Source organism: Phasianus colchicus, chromosome 3, assembly GCF_987193195.1.
Source record: "Phasianus colchicus chromosome 3, bPhaCol1.hap1.1, whole genome shotgun sequence".
Classification (NCBI taxonomy): Eukaryota; Metazoa; Chordata; class Aves; order Galliformes; family Phasianidae; genus Phasianus; species Phasianus colchicus.
Window position 1 is genome coordinate 95214443 of NC_143438.1, and position 24838 is coordinate 95239280.

Here is a 24838-nt window from a genome sequence, read left to right on the forward strand (position 1 = left end):
TGCACTGCAGGATCGGTTCTGGTTTGGGTCCACTGCACTGTGGGATCGGTTCCATTTCAGTTCCATTGCACTGTGGGATCGGTTCCGTTTTGGTTCCATTGCACTGTGGGATCGGTTCTGCTGCAGTATGGGATCGATTCCACTTTGGTTCCATTGCAGTATGGGATCAGTTCCATTTTATGTCCATTGCAGTGTGGGATCAGTTCTGCTGCAGTGTGGGATTGGTTCCATTTTGGGTCTATTGCACTGTGGGATCAGTTCTGCTACAGTATGGGATCAGTTCCATTTTGGGTCCATTGCACTGCAGGATCGGTTCTGCTTTGTGTCCATTGCACTGTGGGATCGGTTCCGCTGCAGTGCGGGATCGGTTCTGTTTTGGGTCCACTGCAGTGTGGGATCGATTCCGCTGCAGTGCGGGATCGGTTCTGTTTTGGGTCCATTGCACTGTGGGATCGGTTCCGCTGAAGTATGGGATTGGTTCCATTTTGGGTCCATTGCACTGCAGGATTGGTTCCATTTTGGTTCCTGAGTGTGGGATCAGTTCCACTTTGGTTTCATGGCAGTGTGGGATGGGTTCTACTTTGGGTCCATGGCAGTGTGGGATCGGTTCCGCTGCAGTGTGGGATGGGTTCCCCTTTGGGTCCATGGCAGTGCAGGACGGGTTCCGCCGCAGTGCAGGACGGGTCCCACTGGAGCTGCCCGCACACAAAGGCCAGCCGTTCGCAGTGCGTTGGTTTCATATATATTTGTACATAGAGATTTATATAGATTTCTATCGATAGAAGTGGGTTCTCCTCTCATGTAAAAATCCAAAATACAGTTTTTACTATTAACAATCAGAAGTGTCAATGTACAAAGTTTGACTGCGAAGCCAAAGGGGAACGGAACCGAAGGAACCGAAGGAAACGCAGAGCCGAGAGGGAAAGAAAACGGAACGGCTCCGGGATCGTCGCGTGGCACCGAGCAACCAGGACCCAGCACACCAGAACCCACCAACCAGGACCCGGCCCAACAGCACTGACCAACCAGGACCTGACCCACCAGCACTGACCCAACCAGGACCCAGCCAACCAGCACTGACCTACCAGGACCTGGCCCATCAGCACTGACCTACCAGGACCCGGCCCACCGGCACTGACCTACCAGGACCTGATCCATCAGCACTGACCAACCAGGACTGAACCCACCAGCATTGACCAACCAGGACCCAGCACACCAGAACCCACCAACCAGGACCCGGCCCAACAGCACTGACCAACCAGGACCTGACCCACCAGCACTGACCAACCAGGACCCGACCCACCAGCACTGACCAACCAGGACCCAACACACCAGTACCAACCAACCAGGACCCGACACACTGGCACCGAGCAACCAGGATCCAGCCCAGCAACACTGACCTACCAGGACCTGGCCCATCAGCACCGAACAACCAGGACCCGACCCACCGGCACTGACAACCAGGACCTGGCCCATCAGCACTGACCAACCAGGATCCAACCCACCAGCACTGATCCAACCAGGACCCGACCCACCAGGACAGACCAACCAGGACCTGGCCCACTGGCACCAACCAACCAGGACCCGACCTATCAGCACTGACCAACCAGGACCCAGCCAACCAACAATGACCCAACCAGGACCTGGCTCATTGGCACTGACCAACCAGGACCTGACGCGCTGGCACTGTGAGCACCGTGCTGTGGGTTGGAGCTGCTGGTGCTGGCACAGCGCTGACAGGACCTGGCTGCCCAGATCACCACCTCCCAGCCCACTGATCTCTGCCCCACTGATCCCTGCCCCAGTGATGCCCACCCCATTCATCCCTGCCCCACTGATGCCCATCCCACTGATCCCTGCCCCAGTGATGCCCATCCCACTGATCCCTGCCCACTGATGCTGGTTTCACCACTACCAATCCTACTGATTCCCAGTTCACCACTGCCCACCCCAATGATGTCCCATCAACACTCATCCCACTGACACCAGTTCACCAGTTCCCACCCCACTGATGTCCCGACCGCTGACACACGTCCCACTGATGCCCATCCCGTTGACGCCCGGCCCACTGACACCAGGTTCACCAGCACCCGGCCCACTGATGCCCAGTTCTCCAGTTTCCAGCCCACTGATGCCCAGTTCACCAGTTTCCAGCCCATCGATGCCCCGTCCATTGAGGCCCACTCCATCACTGCCTGGCCCAGTTCTTCCCAGTCCATCAGTACCTGACCCACTGATTCCCAGTTCACCAGTGCCAGCCCACTGATTCCCAGTTCAGGAGTGCCAACCCATGGAACCCCATCCACTGATTCCTAGTTCAGCAGTGCCAGCCCATTGATTCCCAGTTTACCAGTGCCAGCCCACAGAACCCCATCCACTGATGCCCACTCCTCCGCTGCCTGGCCCAGTTCTTCCCAGTCCATCAGTTCCCAGCCCATTGATTCCCAGTTCACCAGTGCCAGCCCATCCATGCCCAGTTCACCCCATCCACTGATGCCCGCTCCATCACCACTCAGCCCATTCTTCCCAGTCCATCACTTCCCAACCAACTGACTCCCAGTTCAGCAGTGCCAGCCCACAGAACCCCATCCATTGATGCCCACTCCACCGCTGCCCGGCCCAGTTCTTCCCAGTCCATCAGTTCCCAGTCCACCAGTGCCAACCCACTGATTCCCAGTTCACCAGGGCCAGCTCATTGATTCCCAGTTCATTAGTGCCAGCCCACTGATGCCCAGTCCACCAGTGCCAGCCCACATAACCCCATCCACTGATGCCCACTCCTCTGCTGCCCAGCCCAGTTCTTCCCAGTCCATCAGTTCCCAGTCCACTGGTGCCCAGTTCACCAGTGCCAACCCACTGGTGCCCAGTCCATCAGTTCCCAGCCCACTGATTCCCAGTCCACCAGTGCGCCAGTCCATTGATGCCCAGTCCACCAGTGCCAGCCCAGTTCTTCCCAGTCCATCGGTTCCCAGCCCACTGGTGCCCAGTTCAGCAGTGCCAGCCCACAGAACCCCATCCACTGATTCCCAGTTCAGCAGTGCCAGCCCAGTTCTTCCCAGTCCCTCAGTTCCCAGCCCACCGATTCCCAGTTCAGCAGTGCCAGCCCACAGAACCCCACCCACTGGTGCCCACTCCTCCGCTGCCCGGCCCAGTGCTCCCCAGTCCGTCAATGCAGTCCATCAGCGCCCGCCCCACGGACGCCGCCCCACGGACAGACGGACGGCCGTCGTGGCTGCAGGGCAGGGGGCCGCGGTCTCTCTGCCCGCTCTCCGCTCCGCCGGGTTTCGGGGGGCTGTGGGGGGGGGAGGTGGGGGTCCTCCCGCACCTCTCAGCCCCGCCGAGCGCCGGCCCGGAGAGGCACCGGCTGGAACCTAAGGCGGGTTTGGCGTCAGCTCGTTAAGCACACACTAATGAGATCCTGGCGGCGGCCGGGGGAAGCGGACGTGGATCGGAGGGTGCCGAGAGCTGCCGATGTCTGCGCGAAGCGGGGGAGCCGCAGGTCCCTTTCGGGCGCAGCCTTCCTCTTCCTCTTCCTTTTCCTCTTCCTCCTCTCTTCCGCCCTCGGCCCCGGCCTTAGGACACGGCGGGGTCCTTGGGTTTGGGCTGCTCGGTCCCGGACAGGAGGGAGATGGTGGGGTCCTCGCCGTACTCGTCCCCGTCGGTGAAGTAGGAGCCCTCGCCCAACTCGAAGAAGATGGGCAGGTCGCCGCCGCCCACGTCCACCGCGCTCGAGTCCACCAGGAAAAGGGGCTGAGCCGTGTAGTGCACCAGCTGCTTCCCTGCAACGCAGCACCGCGTGGGACGGGGCGGGGGGTGGGGGTGGGATGGGGGGGTGGGGATTAATGGGATGGAAAGGTGAGGATGGGATGGGGAGGATGAGATGGGATGAGGAGTAGAGATGGGATGGGGAAGTGAGCATTAATGGGATGGCGAGGTGGAGATGGGATGGGGAAGTGGGCATTAATGGGATGGGGAAGTGGGGATGATGTGGGGAGGTGGGGATTGGATGGAGAGGTGAGGATGGGATGGGGAGGTGGAGATGGGATGAGGAGTAGAGATGGGATGGGGAAGTGAGCATTAATGGGATGGGGAGGTGGGGATGGGATGGGGAGGTGGGGATGGATGGAGAGGTGGAGAGGGGATGGGGAGGTTGAGATGGGATGGGGAAGTGGGCATTAATGGGATGGGGAGGTGGGGATTATTGGGATGGGGAGGTGATGATGGGATGAGGAGGTGGGGATTAATGGGATGGAGAGGTGAGGATTAATGGGAGGGGGAGGTGGGAATGGGATGGGGAGGTGGGCATTAATAGGATGGGGAGGTGGGGATTAATGGGATGGGGGGATGGGGATGGGATGGGGAGGTGGGGATGATGTGGGGAAGGGGATGGGATGGGGAGGGGATGATGTGAGGAGGTGGAGATGGGATGGGGAGGTGGGGATGGTGGGGATGGGATGGAGAGGTGGGCATGATGTGGGAAGTGGGGATTAGTGGGATGGGGAGGTGGGGATGGGATGGAGAGGTGAGGTTGGGATGGGGAGGTGGGCATGATGTGGGAAGGCAGGATTAATGGGATGGGGAGGTGGAGATGGGATGGGGAGGTGAGGATGGGATGGAGAGGTGAGGATGGGATGGGGAGGAGGGGATTGATAGGATGGAGAGGTGGGGATAGGATGAGGAGGTGGGCATGATGTGGGAAGGGGGGATTAATGAGATGGGGAGGTGGGCATTAATCTGCATCTGGGCATTAATGGGATGTGGAGGAGGGGATGATGTGGGGAGGTGGGCAGGATGTTGGGATGTGGGGTTGGGAGAGGGAGGTGGGGATTAATGGAATGAGGAGGTAGAGATGGGATGGGGAATTGGGGATGATGTGGGGAGGTGGGGATTAATGGGAAGGGAGGTGGAGATGGGATGGGGAGGTGGAGATGGGATGGGGAGGTGGGGATGATGTGGGGAGGTGGGAATGCCATGGGAAGGTGGGAATGATGCTGGGAGATTGGAATGAGATGAGGACGATACGTGGAGATGGGGATGATGCAGGCAGATGGGAATGCCATGGGGAGGTGGGGAGGTTGCAGGGAGATGGGGATGATGTGGGCAGATGGAGATGGCATGGGGAGATGAGGATGATATGGGGAGATGGGGGTGATGAGGAGAGCCAGGAATGTTGTGCGGAGGTTGGAATGTTGCTGGGAACTGGGAATGCCATGGGGGGGTGGGATGTGGTACGACTGGGATGATGTGGGGAGGTGAGGATGACACGGGGAGATGGGGATGATGTGGGGAGATGATGGGAATGCCATGGGGGGGTGGGATGCCATGGGGAGGAGGTGAGATGTGGGAAGACTGGATTGATATGGGGAGCTGGGGATGATGTGGGGAGTTGGGATTACCATGGAGAGGTGGGAATGGCGCTGGAAACTGGGAATGCCATGGGAAACTGGGGATGTCATGGAGAGGTGGGGATGATGGGGGGAGATGGGAATGCCATGGGGAGGTGGGGATGCCATGGGGGGGTGGGGATGCCATGGGGAGGAGGGGGGGAATGCTGCTGGGAATGCCAGAGGGAGGTGGGAATGCCATGGGGAGGTAGGGATGCTGCTGGGAATGCCATGGAGGGGTGGGTATGCCATGGGGGGGTGGGGATGCCATGGAGGATGGGATGCTATGGTGGGGTGGGGATGCCATGGGGGGGTGGGGATGCTGCTGGGAATGCCAGAGGGAGGTGGGGATGCCATGGGGGGATGGCAGCACTGCTGCAGGGACGGAGCGCTCGCCGTCTGCCCTCGCAGGAAGGGAACACCACCCCTGTGGGTGCTGGGGTGCAACGTGACGCGTCCAAAGCTCTCCCTGGGCAGAGCCGTGTCCCTGTAGCACTGCAGCACCACGTACCTGTGTCTGCTGCTCCGGCCTCGGCCTCGGAGGGCTTCTGCTGCTCCTGCGACGAGAGCAAGTCCTGGATCTGCAGGGAGAGGAGCGGGGTGGTCAGGGCACGATGCAAACCCGCAGATGCATCCGTGCCAGAGCCACCGAGCAGGGATTTCAGTGTGTGCAAAGCAATCTGACCCTGCATCGCTGCAATCTGACCTTGCATTGCTGCAATCTGACCCTGCACTGCTGCAATCTGCCCCTGCACTGCTGCAATTGACCCTGCATCACTGCAATCTGCCCCTGCATTGCTGCAATCTGCCCCTGCACGACTGCAATCTGACCCCGCATCGCTGTAATGTGACCCTGCATCGCTACAATCTGTCCATGCATTGCTGCAACTTGAGCCTGCACAGCTGCGATCTGCATTGCTGCAATCTGTCCATGCATTGCTGCCATCTGCCCCTGCACTGCTGCAATCTGACCCTGCATTGCTGTAATCTGACCATGCACAGCTGCAATCTGACCTTGCATTGCTGCAATCTGACCCTGCATCGTTGCAATCTGACCATGCACAGCTGCAATCTGACCCTGCACCACTGTAATGTGACCATGCATTGCTGCAACCTGCCCCTGCATTGCTGCAACCTGACCCTGAACCACTGCAATGTGACCCTGCATTACTGCAACCTGTCACTGCATTGCTGCAATCTGACCCCACATTGCTGCCATCTGACCTTGCACTGCTGCAATCTGCCTCTGCATTGCTGCAACCAGCACCTGTACTTTTGCAACCTGCTTCTGCACTGCTGCAATCTGTCTCAGTGCTGCTGCGATCTGCCTCTGTACAACTGCGACCTGCACCACTGCAACCTGCACCTCCAGCACTGCAACCTGCATCTGTACAACTCCAACCTACCTCTGCACTGCTGCAATCCGCATCTGCACTGCTGCAATTTGCATCTGCACTACTGCAATCTGCCCCTGTGCAACTGGAAACCACCTCTATCAACACAACCTGCCCCTGCACTGCTGCAACCTGCATCTGCACTGCTGCAATCTGCTTCTGTACAACTGGAAACTGCCTCCACCATTGCAACCTGCCTCTGCACTGCTGCAATCTGCCCTTGTACTGCTGCAATCTGCATCTGCACTGCTGCAACCTGCATCTGCACTGCTGCAACCTGCCTCCGTACAACTGAAAACTGCTTCTACCATTGCAACCTGCCCCTGCACTGCTGCAACCTGCCTCTGTACAACTGGAAACCGCCTCCAGCACTGCAACCTGCCTCTGCACTGCTGCAATCTCATCCTGTAACACTGCAATCTGCCCCTGCACTGCTGCAATCTGCATCTGCACTGCTGCAATCTGCATCTGTCCTGCTGCAATCTGCCTCTGTACGACTGGAAACCGCCTCCAGCACTGCAACCTGCCTCTGCACTGCTGCAACCTGCCTCTGTGCAACTGGAAACCGCCTCTATCAACACAACCTGCCCCTGTCCTGCTGCAATCTGCTTCTGTCCAAATGGAAATTGCCTCTACCACTGCAATCTGCCCCTGCACTGCTGCAACCTGCCTCTGTGCAACTGGAAACTGCTTCTACCATTGCAACCTGCCCCTGCACTGCTGCAACCTGCCTCTGTACAACTGGAAACCACCTCTATCAACACAACCTGCCCCTGCACTGCTGCAATCAGATCCTGTAACGCTGCAACCCGCATCTGCACAACTGCAAGCCGCCCCTGCACCGCTGCAGCCCCCAGCACACCACGCTTGTGCTTCCCGTTTTGCAAACCCCTCTGAGCCATTTCCTGCCTGCTGGAGCTGCAAAGGGACCCCAGTGCACCGCGCTGTGACTCACGCTGGCGAGGCTGCTGTCCAGGTCGGGGAGGTTCATATCCGTCACCGTCATCGAAGGGCTGAAGAGCTGCAAAAAGAGCAGCGGTGTTGGGGCCGGGGAGCGGAGAGAGGGACATTTGGGGGGGGGTGGGGGGGGGAAGGGAGGAAAGGTGGTGCTGGGATGAGGGGGAGGCCTATGGGGACGCAGCACTCACGTCCAGCAGGGCGCTGGTGTCCACGCTGAAGCCGTGCGTGGTCAGCATGGTCTGCAGGTTGTCCAGGTTGGAGTCGATGGTGTCCAGGTGGTCGTTGAGCTCGTTCCTGGGCGCGGGGAGGAGGACAGTGAGCCACACCGTCACACAACGGCCTGGCTTGGAAAGGATCACCGAGTTCCAAGCCCCTGCTGGGTGCCGGGTCAGCAGCTATCAGAACCAGGCTGCCCTGAGAACCCACAGGGTGTCCTAAGGATCCAGGGGGTCATAGGTATCCTTAGGGTGCCACAGGGACCCACAGGTGCCATAGGGATCCATAGGTTCTATAGAGATTCATAGGGTGCCATAAGGATCCTAAGGTGCCATAGGGACCCATAGGTGCCATAGGGATCCATAGGTTCTATAGAGATTCATAAGGTGCCATAAGGATCCAGGGGGTCATAGGTATCCTTAGGGTGCCACAGGGACCCATAGGTGCCATAGGGATCCATAGGTTCTATAGAGATTCATAGGGTGCCATAGGGATCCATAGGTGCTATAGAGATTCATAGGGTGACCTAAGGATCCAGGGGATCATAGGTATCCTTAGGGTGCCACAGGGACCCATAGGGTGCCATAGGGATCCACAGGTGCTATAGAGATCCATAGGGCGACATAAGGATCCATAGGGTGCCACAGGGACCCATAGGGTGCCATAGGGATCCATAGGTGCTATAGAGATTCATAGGGTGACCTAAGGATCCAGGGGACCATAGGTATCCTTAGGGTGCCACAGGAACCCATAGGGTGCCATAGGGATCCACAGGTGCTATGGAGATTCATTGGGTACCATCAGGATCCAGGGGGTCATAGGTATCCTTAGGGTGCCATAGGGACCCATAGGGTGCCATAGGGACCCATAGGGTGCCATAGGGATCCACAGGTGCTATAGAGATTCATAGGGTGCCATAAGGATCCATAGGGTGCCATAGGGATTCACAGGGTGCCATAAGGATCCAGAGGTGCTATAGAGCGTCACAGGGTGCCATCAGGATCCAGGGTGTCATAGGTATCCATAGGATGCCATAGGGAATCCATAGGGTGCCACAGGGATCCATAGGGTGCCATAGGGATCACATAGGGTGCCATAGGGATTCACAGGGTGCCGTAGGGAACCATAAGAATCCTTAGGGTGCCATAAGGATCCATAGGGTGCCACACGAATTCAGAGGGTGTCATAGGGATCCTTAGGGTGCCATAGAGATCCATAGGGAGCCATAAAGATCCATAGAGTGCCATACGGATCCATAGGGTGCCATAGGGGTCCATAGGGTGCCATAAGGATCCATAGGGTGCCATAAGGATCTACAAGGTGCCACAGGGATCTATAGGGCACCATAGGGATTCATAGGGTGCCACCAACATCCAAGCAGTGCTTTTTGGTGAAGTCCCCCCTGGGCCAGCACCTCCATCAGCTGCTTTATCAGTCCCAGCAGAGGGCAGATTGGGGGCAGATGTGGGGAAATCCTTCACCCAGAGGCGGTGCAGCCCCAGCACTGCTGCCTGGAGCTGTGGGTGCCCCATCCCTGAGGTGCCCGAGGCTGTGGGGGGGTCCTGGGCAGCCTGAGCTGGGGGGCAGCCAGCCCATGGCAGAGGTGGGGCTGGGGGGTCCTTCCATCCCAACCATTGTATGGTTGTGTGATCTGTAAGGACCCTTCCAACCCAACCATTCTGCGGTTGTGTGATCTGTAAGGACCCTTCCAACCCAACCATTGTATGGTTGTGTGATCTGTAAGGACCCTTCCAACCCAACCACTCTGTGGTTGTGTGATCTGTAAGGACCCTTCCAACCCAACCATTCTATGGTTGTGTGATCTGTAAGGACCCTTCCAACCCAACCCATTCTATGGTTGTGTGATCTGTAAGGACCCTTCCAACCCAACCACTGCATGGTTCTGTGATCTGTAAGGACCCTTCCAACCCAACCATGCTATCTCTATGATCTGTAAGGATCCTTCTAAGCAAACTATTCAGTGGCTCTATGATCTTTAAGGACCTTTCCAACACAACCATACTATGTCTGTACAACCTTTAAGGGTCCTTCCAACCCAACCCATTTCATACCTCTATAATCTTTAAGGACCTTTCCAATCCAACCATTCTGTGGTTGTGTGACCTGTAAGAACCTTTCCAACCCAACCAGACTGTGTCACTATGATCTTGAAGGACCTCTCCAACACAATTGTACTATGTCTCTACAATCTTTAAGGGCCCTTCCAATTCAACCATTCTATTTCGCTATGACCTTTAAGATGCCTTCCAACCCTATCACACTATGTCTCTGTGATCTGTAAGGACCCTTCGAATGCAATCATCCCATGGCTCTATGACCTGCAAGCACCTTTCCAACCCAAACATTTTGTTGTTCCATGTTCTGTGATCTTTAAAGACCCTTCCAACCCAACGATTCCATGGCTCTATGATCCTTAAGGACCTTTTCAACTCAACCATTCCACGGTTCTATGACCTTTCTAGACCCTTCCAACACAACCCAACCCACTCTATTGCACTATGAGCTTTAAGGACCTTTCCAACCCACCCCATGTCTCTATGCTCTTTAAGGACCCTTCCACCCCAACTCATTCCCCACTTCTATAAAACTTTAAGGACCCCTTGAACTCAACCCATCCTATGTCTCTATGATATTCAAGGAGGATTCTAACCCAACCATCCAATGTCTCTGTTCCATTCCACACATCCCATGGCTTTATGACCTTTAAGGACCCTTCCAACCCACACATCCCATGGCTCTACGACACTTAAGGACCCTTCCAGCCCATCCCATGCATCTATGATCTTTAAGGACCCTCCCAACTCAATCATCCCATGGCTTTATGACCTTGAAGGACCCTCCCAACCCAATCATCCCATGGCTCTATGACATTTAAGGACCCTTCCAGCCCATCCTGTGCATCTATGATCTGTAAGGATCCTTCCAACCCAATCATCCCATGGCTCTATGACTAACAACCTTTCCAACCCAACCCATCCCATGCATCTATGATCTGTAATCATCCCAACCCAATCCCCAACCATCCCATGGCTCTATGACCTTGAAGGACCCTTCCAACCCACACATCCCATAGCTCTACGACCTTTAAGGACCCTTCCAGCCCATCCCATGCATCTACGATCTTTAAGAACCCTCCCAACCCAACCATTCCATGGCTCTGTGACCTTGAAGGACCCTTCCAACCCATCCCATGCCTCTATGCTCTGACCCTTCCAACCCAACCACCCCTATGGTTTTACCTGCAGTGACACACAAGAAAAAGACCAGAAACACCGCAGGCACAGCCTGACCCAGCGCCCACTGCGCCCCTCACCCACTCCTTGGGTTCCCATCCCCACCCCCCCAGCACACGGGATGCATCCCTCGTGCTCTCCCTGCTCCCTGGCAGCGCTGTGCCCACACAGAGCAGCTTTTGTTCCCCTCTCTCCTTCTCTTTCCCGACACCCCACATCCCGACAGCGCGACGACGGAGCTGCCTCGCACCGCCGGCCCCGACTCAGCCAGCAGCCAGCAGCCCGTGCTCAGCGCCTCGCGATGCGGCCTCATCCCCATGCGCAGTGCTTCTCATTAAGGAGAAACCTCGTTAGGGCAGCGGCACCTCGGGGCTGCCATTCCCACGGCCAGGAGTGGAGCAGTAGAGATGTGCGCCCTGCCAGGACCTGAGCAGTAAAGCTTTGAGCCCTGCCAGGACCTGAGCACATGGACACACAGACACATCCCTGCTGCACTGCACAGACACACGGACGCAAGGACACATCCCTGCTGCATTCACTGGACACATGGACATACAGGCACACGGACACATGGACACACAGACACATCCCTGCTGCACTGCCCAGACACACAGACACACAGACACACAAGCACACAGACAAACAGACACACACACAAACAGACACATCCCTGCTGCACTGCACAGACACACAGACACACAGACACATCCCTGCTGCATTCACTGGATACATGGACCCAACCCTGCTGCACTGTACGGACACACGGACACATGGACACACTGACCCAACTATGCTGCACTGCATGGACACACGGACACACAGACACACGGACACATCCCTGCAGCTCTGCTCGGACACACAGACCCAACTATGCTGCACTGCATGGACACACAGACACATGGACACACGGACACCTCCCTGCTGCTCTGCACAGACACACAGACACACGGACACATGGACACATGGACACACGGACATACAGACACACAGACACATCCCTGCAGCTCTGCTCGGACACACAGACTCAACTATGCTGCACTACATGGACACACGGACACATCCCTGCTGTACTGCATGGACACACAGACACACGGACACACGGACACACAGACACACGGACACACGGACACACGGACACACGGACTCTGCACACATGGAGCTGCCTTCAGCTCCAGCTCAATTCCCTCCACCAAAGGCTGCCCTGCGGCTCTGATACCAAGCGGGGGGCTTCAATACCAACCAAGGCGGGGCTTCAATCCCACCCTGGGCTTCAATCCCAGCCCAGGGGGCTTCAATACCAACCGAGGGGGGGCTTCAATCCCTCCCCAGGGGCTTCAATCCCACCCTGGGGAGCTTCAATCCCACCCCAGGGGGCTTCAATCCCACCCCAGGGGGCTTCAATCCCATCCCAGGGGGCTTCAATCCTACCCCAGGGGGTTTCAATCCCATCCTGGGGGCTTTAATACCAAGCGGGGGGCTTCAATCCCATCCCAGGGGGCTTCAATCCCAGCCAGGGGATTTCAATCCCACCCTGGGGGCATCAAACCACCCCGGGGGACTTCAATACCATCCTGGGGGCTTCAATCCCACCCCAGGGGGTTTCAATCCTATCCCGGGGGCTTCAGTCCCATACCAGGGGGCTTCAATCCCACCCCGGGGGCTCAGTGCCCCTCAATACGAGGGTCTTGTGCTCCCTGTGTGATAACAGTGTTGCTGTGGCTGCCGGTGCCCCGGGGTCATCCCATAAAGCAGCTGCCACCAGCCAACACCTCCCTAATTACTGCATCCCAGTAGGGCAGGAATGTGGCAGCAGCCCCTGGGGGGACATGGGGGGGGGGGGGGGGGGCTCTATGATCTTTAAGGACCCGTCCAACCCAGCTGTGCTGCTGTGATCTTTAAGGACCCTTCCAACCCAACCATTCAGTGGCTCTATGACCTTTAAGGACCCGTCCGACACAGCCATGCTGCTGTGATCTTTAAGGACCATTCCAACCCAACTATTCCACAGCTTTATGATCTTTAAGGACCCTTCTAACTCAACCATTCAGTGGTTATATGATCTGCAAGGACCCTTCCAACTCAACCACACTGAGGTTCTGTGATCTTTAAGGACCCTTACAACCCAACTATTTCATGGCTCTATGATCTTTCAGGACCAGCCAATTCAACCCCTTCTTTGATGACCTTTAAGGACCCTTCCAACCCAACCATCTCAATGCTCTACCATCCTCAAGGTCCCTTCTAACCCAACCATGCCACGACTCCATGATTTGAAGAACCCTTCCGACTCCACCATTCAGTGGCTCTATGATCTTCAAGGTCCCTTCCAGCTCAATCACTCCATCACTCTATGATCTTCCAGGACCTTCTCAACCCAACCCTTTCTAGGATGACCTTCAAGGTCCCTTCCAACCCAACCATCATGGCTCTACCATCTTCAAGGTCCCTTCCAACCCAACCACTCCATCACTCTATGATTTCTCAGGACCCTCTCAACCCAACCCTTTCTATGATGACCTCCAAGTTCCCTTCCAACCCAACCATCATAGCTCTACCATCTTCAAGGTCCCTTCCAACCCAGCCATCCCATGGCTCCATGATCTTCAAGGTCCCTTCCAACCCAACCATCCCATGGCTCAACCATCTTCAAGGTTCCTTCCAACCCAACCATCCCATGGCTCAACCATCTTCAAGGTTCCTCCCAACCCCACCCATTTTCTGATTCTATTATCCTACAAAACATCCACCTCTACACCAATGACTGCAGCTCCCCGAGCACCCAGAGCTCAGGAATGGGGGCACTCACTTGTCGAGGCAGGCAACGCTGAGGCACTTTTCCTGGGGCTGAGGCTGCGCGGTGCTGTTGCCGGCCGCGGCGGTCGTGGTGCTGGGCTCATTCTCCTGCAGGATGGAGTCGATGAAGGTGGAGGGAGACAGAGGGGTTTCGACAGCGGGGGGGTTCCCTGGGCTGGCCTCCTCTACCTTGGGGCTGCGGGAGGGGCTGGGGGGCTCCTCTTTGATGCGGACCACAGGGCTGCTCCTGGGGGAAAGAGAGAGGAGGGTGAGGATCTCGCACGCGTGGCTTCTGGGTGTGCTTCCACACAACCAGGCAGAAATCCTGTGCGTACAAAGCCTCGAGGCAGCCACAGAGATGAGGTTGAAACCATTCCCAAATGTTTCTTCTTCCTCGACTCTGATCCTAACCAGCTCCCCTGATGCGGCTTTTTCTGCATCTCCCATCTGGTTCAGCTCCCCCAGCACACCAGAGTTCTGCACTACTGGCTGTTCTGGTTGACCATCAGACAGCCAACACTTGACCAGTGGTTGACAGGTTGCCAATCATTGACCAACAGTCTACCAGTAGTAGACAGACAGCTGACTGATGATTGACCAATGGCTGAATGACTGTTAACCAATGGTTGATCGCTGGTTGACTGACAGTTGACTAATGGTTAACCAATGGTTGACCATCTGGTTGACCAACAGTTGACCAATGGTTGACCAATGGCTGACCAGCAGTTGACTGACAGCTGACCAATGGCTGAACACTGGTTGGCTGACAGTTGACTAATGGTTGACCAACAGTTGACTAATGGCTGATCAACAGTTGACCAACAGTTGACTAATGACTGACCAATAGTTGACCAGTGGTTGAACAACAGTTGCCTAATGGTTGACCAATGGATGACCAGCAGTTTACTGACAGCTGACCAATGTCAGTTGACCAATGGCTGAACACTGGTTGACTGACAGTTGACTGATGGTTGACAAATAGTTGACCATCTGGTTGACCAACAGTTGCCTAGTGGATGACCGATTGATCACCATCTGGTTGACCAACAGCTGACTAATGATTGACCAATGGTTGACCAGTGGTTGACCAGTGGTTGACTGACAGCTGACCAATGGCTAAATGACAGTTAACCAATGGCTGATCACTGGTTAACTGACAGTTGACTAATGGTTGACCAATAGTTGACCAGTGGTTGACCTGCAGTTGACCAACAGTTGATTAATGGTTGACTGGTAGTTAACCAATGGCTGATCGATGGTTGACCAACAGTTGAATAACGGCTGACCAACAGTTGACCAATGCTTGACAAAGAGCTGACCAACAGCTGATCAGTAGTTGACCATCTGATCAATGGCTGACCAAACTGATGCTGCTCAGTGCCCCACAGGCACTTCTGGACACGGGGAGGAGGTGGTGGTTGGATTATTTTTACCAGTGCAGTTAAAAGCAAGCAGCTTTTGATGCAGCCCTGCTGTAAATGGTGCGGCAGCACTGTACAGCACGTGCACACCCCCTTTCTCAACATCCCCACCTGGACTTGCACGGCACAGCCACCACCGTGCCAAGAGATGTTATGGGAAGGGAAGGTGGCTCCTCTGGTCAGCCCTCATTGCTGGATGGAAACCAAGCTCAGTGGTTTGGGGTGGAAGAGGCTCAATCAGCAACAACAAAGAGCATGAAAAGGCCCATTTAGCAAACATGTGGTCTGTATTTCAGTGTGAGCGTTCCTAGCAGGGGGTATTAAGGCAATAAATGGCATCTGTGGGTGATTCAGTGCCTCAGGGGAAGTGCCAGTGCCAGAAATAACCCATTAAAGAGGAGGGGAAAAAAACAGACCACAACGTGACAAAGAAAGATGGGCCCACAAGGCTCAGCTCAACAGCCCCTGGTGCTTCATGGGAGTGGGGCCACGGGAGGAACAGCAGCACTGGGGGTATTGGGAGGGGCTTTGGCCATCCCAGAGATGGGGGCAGGGGTGCACGAGTGGCTTCCTCGAGGTTCTGGGTCCGTCTTTGTTGTTCTTCCAGTGATGCTGGACTAAAAAAGGAGCTGCTGTAACATGGCACCATGGAAGAGGTTGGGCAGGAAAAGGGTCCTGAGAGACCACAGAGACACAGAGTCACAGAGCGGGTTGGGTTGGAAGGGTCCTGGAAGATCACAGAACCACAACACGGCTGGGTCGGAGGGAACCCCCAGCCCCACTGCCGTGCCCAGAAATGGGAGACAACGCAGTGGGCACAAACTGGAGCCTGGGGAGCTCCATCTGAACGCGAGGGCGCCCAGAGGTGACCCCCAGGGAGAGCACAGGCTCCCAGCAGCACAGAGCTGCCCGCTCACCTCTCATCCAGGCTGCCGCTGGGAGATGCCGAAGGGCTGGACTGGGCCAGCTCCGTCACGTCCGAGATGATGGGACCAGAGTTGGTCGATGAATCCGGGGAGTAGATGTTGGAGCCGCTGTATGCTGGGGAGGAAGCCTGAAATGACAAGGGCAGCACGTTTTCTTGGAAATAGGAAAACATTCAAATACCAGATTCCTTTCCTGGACCACTCAGCACTTGGACTTTTCGAAGCTCTGACTTGAAGCTTTCCCCTCCCACTCAGCACCTCCACTTTTATGCTTCCAGGAAAGCTGGAATTTGTATGGTGAGGATCGATAGATGGACAAAATTGGACCAGGAAACCTTTAAAGGTCCCTTCCAATTCAAAAGATTCTACGATTCCATGGAACAGAAGTTGTAGGAAATACAAGATTTCCACTCCAGAAACGGCCAATGGGAAATGGCTGCATTTCGCTATCAGTCTTGCTAAGAAGCAGAACGACTCGAGGAGCTGAAATGAACACAGATGACGTCTGCACTCTGTGCATCTGCCGCCTCCAGATGAGAAGTCGGATGGAGATGGTTCACAGAGAGCAGCACTGAATGGGTGATGGGTCAACGGATGGGGACTGGTTACGGAGGTGTCCCAGGGCATCGGGGGGAGACGGTTGGAGATGGTACACAGAGAATGGTGGTGGATGGCTCAGAGGGTCAAGGGATGGAGATCAGCAACAGTGGTGCAAGGAGAAAGTGGTGGTGGATGGCTCACTGGGTCAATGAAAAGGGTTTGGTGACAGCAGTGTCCCTCTGGGGACCGGGGAGATGGTTGGAGATGGTACAGAGAATGGTGGTGATGGCTCAGTGGGCCAATGGACAGAGATCAGTGACAGTGCTGTCACCCAGGGGACAGAGGGAGATGGCTGGAGGTGGCACACGAAGAGTGGTGGTGGATGGCTCAGAGGGTTAAAGGATGAGGATTGGTGACAGCGGTGTCCCTCAGGGGACGGGCGGAGATGGTTGGAGATGGTTCACAAAGAATGGCAGTGGACGGGTCAACGGCTCAAGGGATGGGGGTCGACGACAATGGTGTCCCCCAGGGTACAGTGGGAGATGGCTGGAGGTCAAATGCAGAGAGTGGTGGCAGATGGCTCAGTGGGTCAAAGGATGGGGATTGGTGACAGCGGTGTCCCTCAGGGGACAGTGGGAGATGGCTGGAGATGGCAAGCAGAGAGCGGTGCCGGATGGCTCAGCGGGTCAGTGATGGGGACTGGTGAGGGTGGTGTCCCCCAGGGGGCGGGGGACTCTTCAACCCCTGTATCAATGGCATGGGAGAGGGATTTACTGCACCCTCAGTGAGCAGACGGCCCCCAGCGGAGCAGTGCGGTGATCCAACAGAGGAGTTGGAGCAGATGGCCTTTAGAAGTCCCTTCCAACTCCAAATAATTCTGTGGTCCTACGATCCCAGCTGACAGCAGCCAACGCGAGGTGGGGAGCACGGAGATGCTCAGCAGCCGCTCCTCAGGGCCGCGGGCGTGGGGCTGCCCCGCTGTGGTCCCAGGCACTGGGATCCTCCTTCCCAGGCGATGGATCCCATCGGGACACAGCGCGCAGGGAGGCGGGCAGCCCACCCACAGCCACGTGGGAACGCTCTGCTGTGCCTTTGTTCTATCTGACCGGCATCACAGCGGCGCTGGATCGTCGCACTCCTTGGCAGAGTGCTCCGAACGCCACCCAGCCAGCTCTGGCAGAACAGTGCGCGTGTCCCGGGCTGAGAAAGGAGGGACCAGCTGCGTTTCTCATCACTGGAACAGCTCCCAGAGGTTCTGTGTGAGCGTTTGCTGCATGAAGAACGGCGCTTTGAAAGCGGAGATCACAGGAGCTGGAAGGGGAACACAGAGCTGCCGCGGGCAGCGTGATGGCAGAGCTCGTGAGCACGGCCGGAGGGTTGGGGTCAGCGGGAAACGCTCCAGGAGCACCGCAGCCCCAGCGGTGCCTGACCTCGGGAGGCAGAGCTCGGTGCAGAGCAGGCAGGGGCTGCCATGTGCCATGGGGGATGGTTTCATTTGGTGCAAGGAAAACTCGGCCACGCAGCAGACAGGTCTCAGGTGAGGCAGGCGGGGCTGCCGGGTGGGGAGGGGCCCAGGATGCTGGTGCTGCAGGGCTCACACAACACGCAGGAGCTGAGCCCGTTCCTCCTGCGCTGCTCCTCCTGCGCTGCGTGCTGGCAGAGCCCCGCGGATCTCCTCCCCTCTCCTTCCTCTGCCTCTGCTCTGAGCTGTTCTGACGCGTGCTGCCCCACGGCCCTCCTCTGCTGTGGGGTGGGTGCTCCACCACCCCACCCCGTGGGCTCCTGGTGTGACCCACGGAAAGCTGGCTTCCTGTGGGAGCCGTGCTGATTACACACAGCCACCTATTAACCAGGAAGGACCCTTCCAACCCAATACTTCGACGGTTCTACGATCTTGAAGGACCCTTCCAACACAACCATGCTGTGTCTCTATGATCTTTAAAGACCCTTCCCACCCAACCATTCCATGATTCTACAATCTTTAAGGACCTTTCCAACCCAACTACCCATGTCTCCATAACCTCGAAGGACCCTTCCAACCCAACCATATTATGTCACTATGATCTTTAAGGACACTTCCAACCCAACCATACTATGTCACTATGATCTTTAAGGACACTTCCAACCCAACCATACGACGTCACTATGATCTTTAAGGACCCTTCCAACCCAACCATACTATGTCACTATGACCTTTAAGGACCCTTCCAACCCAACCATACTACGTCACTATGATCTTTAAAGACCCTTCCGACCCAACCATTCCATGGTTCTACAATCTTCAAGGACCTTCCAACCCATTCCATTCTATGATCCTATGGCTCTTTGAACTTTAAGGACCCTTCCAACCCAACCATCCCATGTCTCCATAACCTCGAAGGACCCTTCCAACCCAACCATATTATGTCACTATGATCTTTAAGGACACTTCCAACCCAACCATACTATGTCACTATGATCTTTAAGGACACTTCCAACCCAACCATACGACGTCACTATGATCTTTAAGGACCCTTCCAACCCAACCATACTATGTCACTATGACCTTTAAGGACCCTTCCAACCCAACCATACTACGTCACTATGATCTTTAAAGACCCTTCCGACCCAACCATTCCATGGTTCTACAATCTTCAAGGACCTTCCAACCCATTCCATTCTATGATCCTATGGCTCTTTGAACTTTAAGGACCCTTCCAACCCAACCATCCCATGTCTCCATAACCTTGAAGGACCCTTCCAACCCAACCATACTATGTTACTATGACCTTTAAAGACCCTTCCAACCCAACCATACTGTGTTACTATGATCTTTAAGGACCCTTCCAACCCAATCATACTATGTCATTATGACCTTTAAAGACCCTTCCAACCCAACCATACTACGTCACTATGACCTTTAAAGACCCTTCTGACCCAACCATTCCATGGTTCTACAATCTTCAAGGACCTTCCAACCCAATCCATTCTATGATCCTATGATTCTTTGAACTTTAAGGACCCTCCCAACCCAACCATACTATGTCATTATGACCTTTAAGGACCCTTCCGGCCCAACCATCCCATGTCACTATGACCTTGAAGGACCCTTCCAACCCAACCATACTATGTTACTATGACCTTTAAGGACCCTTCCAACCCAACCATTGCATGGCTCTGTGACCTTTAAGGAATCACACATCCAATTTACTTTGAGATAAATCCAAAGCAAAGGTCAAATCAGCAGAGGGAAGCAGAGCAGCACCACTGCCCCACCTCAGCTGCTGGTCGGATTGGGTGCCTCTTGCTCGCTCAGTGACCCAAAGCCCGGTCCCATCAGAACCTTCTGGAGAACTGCTGGGTTCCAGGGGTACCTCACACCTGTCCGTGCTCAGGGGACATCTGAGATCTATCCTCACAGATGTGCTTCAATGAGCTGCTCAGGGAGCTGGACCCGGTCACCCTAGAGGTCCCTTCTGTCCTGCCCTGCTCTATTCTGTTTGGATTCATCCTATCTTGTTCTGTTCTGTTCTATCCTGTTCTATTCTGTTCTGTCCTGCCCTGCTCTATTCTGTTTGGATTCATCCTATCTTGTTCCGACCTATTCTGTTCTATTCTGTTCTGTCCTGCCCTGCTCTATTCTGTTTGGATTCATTCTATCTTGTTCTGTTCTGGTCTATCCTGTTCTATTCTGTTCTGTTCCATTCTGTTCTATCTTATTCTGTTCTATCTTATTGTGTTCTGTTCTATCCTGCTCTGTTCTGTTCTATCCTGTTCTATTCTGTTCTATCTTATTCTGTTCTATTCTGTTCTGTTGTTCTATCCTGTTCTGACCTGTTCTATTTTATTCTGTTCTATTCTGCTCTGTTCTATTCTGTTCTGTTCTGTCATATCTTATTCTGCTCTGTTCTGTTCCATTCTGTTCTGTTCTATCCTGTTCCGTTCTATCCTGTTCTATCCTGTTCCGTTCTATCCTGTTCTATCCTGTTCTATTCTGTTCTGTTCCATCCTGTTAAGCTCTGTTCTGCTTGGTTCTATTCTGTTCTGATCCACTCCGTTCTGCTCTATCTTGTTCTATTCTGCTCTGATGTACTCCGTGCTGCCCTACCCTGCTCTGTTCTATGCTGTTCTTATTTATTCTGTTCTGATCTACCCTACTCCATTCTATTCTGCTCTATTCTCTCCTTCTCTGCTCCCTCCAGCTCTGTTTCAGAATCACAGAATCACAGAACGGCCCAGGTTGGAAGAGACCCCAAGGATGACGAAGCTCCAACCCCCACCACAGGCAGGGCCACCAACCTCCACATTTCACAGCAGCCCAGGCTGCCCAGGGCCCCATCCAACCTGGCCTCCAACACCTCAGGGATGGACGGGGCACCCACAGCTCTGGGCAGCTGTTCCAGCACCTCACCGCTCTCTCTGAAGACCTTTCTCTCTGTAAAGAACTGCCCCCTGCCAGCTGCCAGCTCTCCCATAGGAAATCCCAGCGGGATCCCCCCCAGGGTGCTGTGCCTCCCCTCCTCCCCGCTCACTTACTGCGTATGGGGACGAGCCGTGGACGTGCTCCAGGGAGTACTGGCGGCTGTATTTCGGCATGGAATGGGCTGAACTGCTGTCGTTCAACATCAGGGGGCTGCAAGAGAGTCCCAAACACCGCGGGGTCACCGCGCCGCTGGCATCCAACACTGCCCAGCACCGCGGGGGTACGGCGGGGGGGAGCCTGGGGGGGATGCGATGGGAAGGGGGTGGAGCAGAGACAGACGGGGGTGTTAAGGATCAGAGGGGAGAAGTGGGTGTGCTGCAGCACCATCCTGGGGCAGAAACACTAATGGTTAATGTCTAATTAATCTGGAAGTGGTGATAACCTCCGAGGGGCCTCCAGAATAATTAGTGGGGGGGGAATCCCCAGCACAGAGTCATGCAATCAGCAGGGAAAGGATCCCCCAGCAGCACAGTAATGCAATCAGCAGGGAAAGGATCCCCCCAGCAGCAGGGATCCCCCAGCAGGAGGACAGGAGAGGAGAGGAGAGGAGAGGAGAGGAGAGGAGAGGAGAGGAGAGGAGAGGAGAGGAGAGGAGAGGAGAGGAGAGGAGAGGAGAGGAGAGGAGAGGAGAGGAGAGGAGAGGAGAGGAGAGGAGAGGAGAGGAGAGGAGAGGAGAGGAGAGGAGAGGAGAGGAGAGGAGAGGAGAGGAGAGGAGAGGGGAGGGGAGGGGAGGGGAGGGGAGAGGAAGGGAGGGGAGGGGAGGGGAGGGGAGGGGAGGGGAGGGGAGGGGAGGGGAGGGGAGGGGAGGGGAGGGGAGGGGAGGGGAGGGGAGGGGAGGGGAGGGGAGGGGAGGGGAGGGGAGGGGAGGGGAGGGGAGAAATAAGGCTTGTAGTGTCATGCAATCAGCAGGGAAAGGATCCCCTCAGCACAGTGGAAGACAGGTTTGGTGATTCTGGGGGGGGTGTCCCAGCAGGTCAGTTCTGATGGCCCCGTGGTTCTCTTTCAGCCTAATGACAAAGAATGCCACGATGGGGACAGGATGCTGTGCTGGTAGAGCAGGATGAAGGACGCTCTGCATCCTGTGGGCTCACCAACCCTTCTGGCTCCCATCCCAGAGCAGAGTCAGGGAGGATTTGGAGGCTCACACGACCCCAGGGACAGCCCTACCCCACTGTCAAGGCTGCTACAGGAGACAGAGACCTGGGGGACCCTCTGTGCTGATCCTCTCTGTTCTCAGACAGGGAACCTTTATTGGGAGGTAGAAATGCAGACTTACATCTTCCTCTTCACCCCAAGGATGCGGTTGGATTGCACCAATGAAATCAAAAACTGGATGAGCTGTGAGGAGAGAAAAAGGAAAAGCTGTTGGGACACACGGAGTGACTCAGATTAAGGCACAGATGGAAACAGCTGTGGGGTGATGCAAAGCTTTGGGGAGGGGCTGCTGTCCAGAGAGCCGTGCTGCCACCCGGCCGTTCCAGGGCACACCGAGGGCCGGGTGAGGAGGAACCTGGTGGGCTGCAGCACGGGCACTGCAGGTCCTGAGCCCAGGAAGAACAGCTGCATGGACCGGTCCAGGTTGGGGCTGAGCTGCTGGGGAGGAGCTCTGCCAAAGGGCCTGGGGGTCCTGGTGGGCAACGGTTGGCCAACAGTTGACCAGTGGTTGGGCAGTGGTTGACCAACAACTGACCCAATGGTTGACCAATGGTTGGGCAGTGGTTGACCACTGATTGACCAATGGTTGACCAATGGTTGGGCAGTAGTTGATCAGTGGTTGACCAATGATTGACAAATGGTTGGGCAGTGGTTGACCAGTGGTTGGGCAGTGGTTGACCAATGGTTGACCAATGGTTGGGCAGTGGTTGACCTCTGATTGACAAATGGTTGGACAGTGGTTGACCAATAGTTGGGCAGTGGTTGACCAGTGGTTGACCAATGGTTGGGCAGTGATTGACTAATGGTTGACCAGAAGCTGACCATGAGCCATCAGTGAGCCCTGGTAGCCAGCAGGGCAGGGAGGTGCTGCTCCCCTCTGCTCTGCCCTGCAGGGCGCTGCTGGAGCACTGCGCCCGGTGCTGGGCTCCCAGTTCAGGGCAGACTGGGAGCTGCTGGGAGAGCCCAGCGGGGGGTGCGGAGATGGGGGGGACCTGGAGCCCCTCCTGGTGGGGACAGGCTGAGAGCCCCGGGGCTGTGCGCTGGGGGAGGGAAGGCTGGGAGGGGTCTGAGCAGCGCTGATGGGTATTTGAAGGGCAGGAGGAGGGGGCCGGGCTCTGCTGGGTGCTGCCCAGTGCCAGGACGAGGGGCACTGGACACACACCGGAGCCCAGGGAGCCCCATCTGAACAGGACATGGCTCCCAGCTGAGCTCTGCCCCACAACCCAGCCCTCTCTGTTGCATTTCCAGAACCCCCCCCCCCCGTGCATGGGATCACAGCAGCTGCCGAGCCCTCGCTGCGCTTTGGGCTTTACCTTGTTGACCACCTTCTGCTGCTGCGCGTGCTTCTGCCTCAGGCTGGCCACCTCCCTCCACAGCGCCTCGTTCTCGCTGCAAGGGAAGCAAAAATCTGCTGAGAACAAATGCAGCACAGAACGGTGAATTCTGCAAACCAAAAGCACGGGAGAGATGGGCAGGAAGGTGCAGTGCTTCCTCTTCTTCTCCAGGCTCCTCCAGACGCCAGGAGCGGGTGCACGGAGTGCTTTAAGAGAGTCACGTTGATGTGACGGCAGCACTGCTGTGACCTCAGCTGTTACACACTGACCCACAAGTAAGTCGTCCATTTTCAGCCTTTTTTGCCCCAGTCTCGTGTCAGTTTCAAGGCTGAGCCCCCAATTCTCTGCCAGTTTCCCCTGCGCCCCATCCCTGGAGGTGCTCAGGGTTGTTTGGGCAGCCAGCCCACGGGAGATCAAATCACAGTCAGTAAGGTTGGAAGAGACCTCTAGGATCCTCCAGCCCAACCCCAACTCACCCCATCTAAATAGACACTAAATAGATCCATTCAGGTTGGAAAAGACCTCCCAGATCCCCAAGTCCAACCCCGACCCCATCCCCACTGTGATCCTAATCAGAACCACAGAGTCGTTAAGGTTGGAAGAGATCTCCAAGACCCCCAGTCCAACCCCAACCCACCCCATTATGAACTAAATAGACCCACAGAGCCATTCAGGTCGGAAGAGACCTTTGAGATCCCCAAGCCCAACCCCAACCGACCCCCACCATAATCCTAAATAGGACCATAAAGTCATTAAGGTTGGAAGAGACCCCCAGGATCACCCAGCCCAACCCCAACCCACCGCACTGTGACCCTAAATAGAACCAAGGCGTTATTAAGGTATGAAGATGTCTCCAAGATCCCCCAGTCCAACCCCAATCCACCCCCACCGTGACCCTAAACAGAACCACGGAGTCATTAAGCTTGGAAGAGACCCCCCAGGACCCCCCACTGCAACCCCACCCCACCCCTACCGTGCCCACAGCCATGTCCCCATGTG

At 55.8% G+C, this 24838-nt stretch overlaps 1 protein-coding gene across 2 annotated transcripts in view; it reads right to left on the bottom strand.

Annotated features, from left to right (window-relative positions):
* Positions 1-797: 797 nt before the first annotated feature.
* The window catches only part of HSF1 (heat shock transcription factor 1), a 63938-nt gene continuing 39897 nt past the window's right edge, over positions 798-24838 (bottom strand). Inside the window, exons 5-14 of one of the 2 annotated variants that reach the window (XM_031609463.2) lie at positions 23819-23894; positions 22627-22688; positions 21404-21500; positions 16340-16476; positions 14191-14248; positions 14015-14109; positions 7927-8032; positions 7734-7799; positions 5896-5965; positions 798-3779 (exon numbers count right to left, since the gene is read on the bottom strand). In XM_031609463.2, the coding sequence (XP_031465323.2) occupies positions 3574-3779; positions 5896-5965; positions 7734-7799; positions 7927-8032; positions 14015-14109; positions 14191-14248; positions 16340-16476; positions 21404-21500; positions 22627-22688; positions 23819-23894 (973 nt within the window). In that variant the 3' untranslated portion in view covers positions 798-3573. Of the gene's footprint in view, positions 3780-5895; positions 5966-7733; positions 7800-7926; positions 8033-14014; positions 14249-16339; positions 16477-21403; positions 21501-22626; positions 22689-23818; positions 23895-24838 lie in introns of both variants that reach the window. The other variant, XM_031609462.2, reaches the window with a different exon arrangement.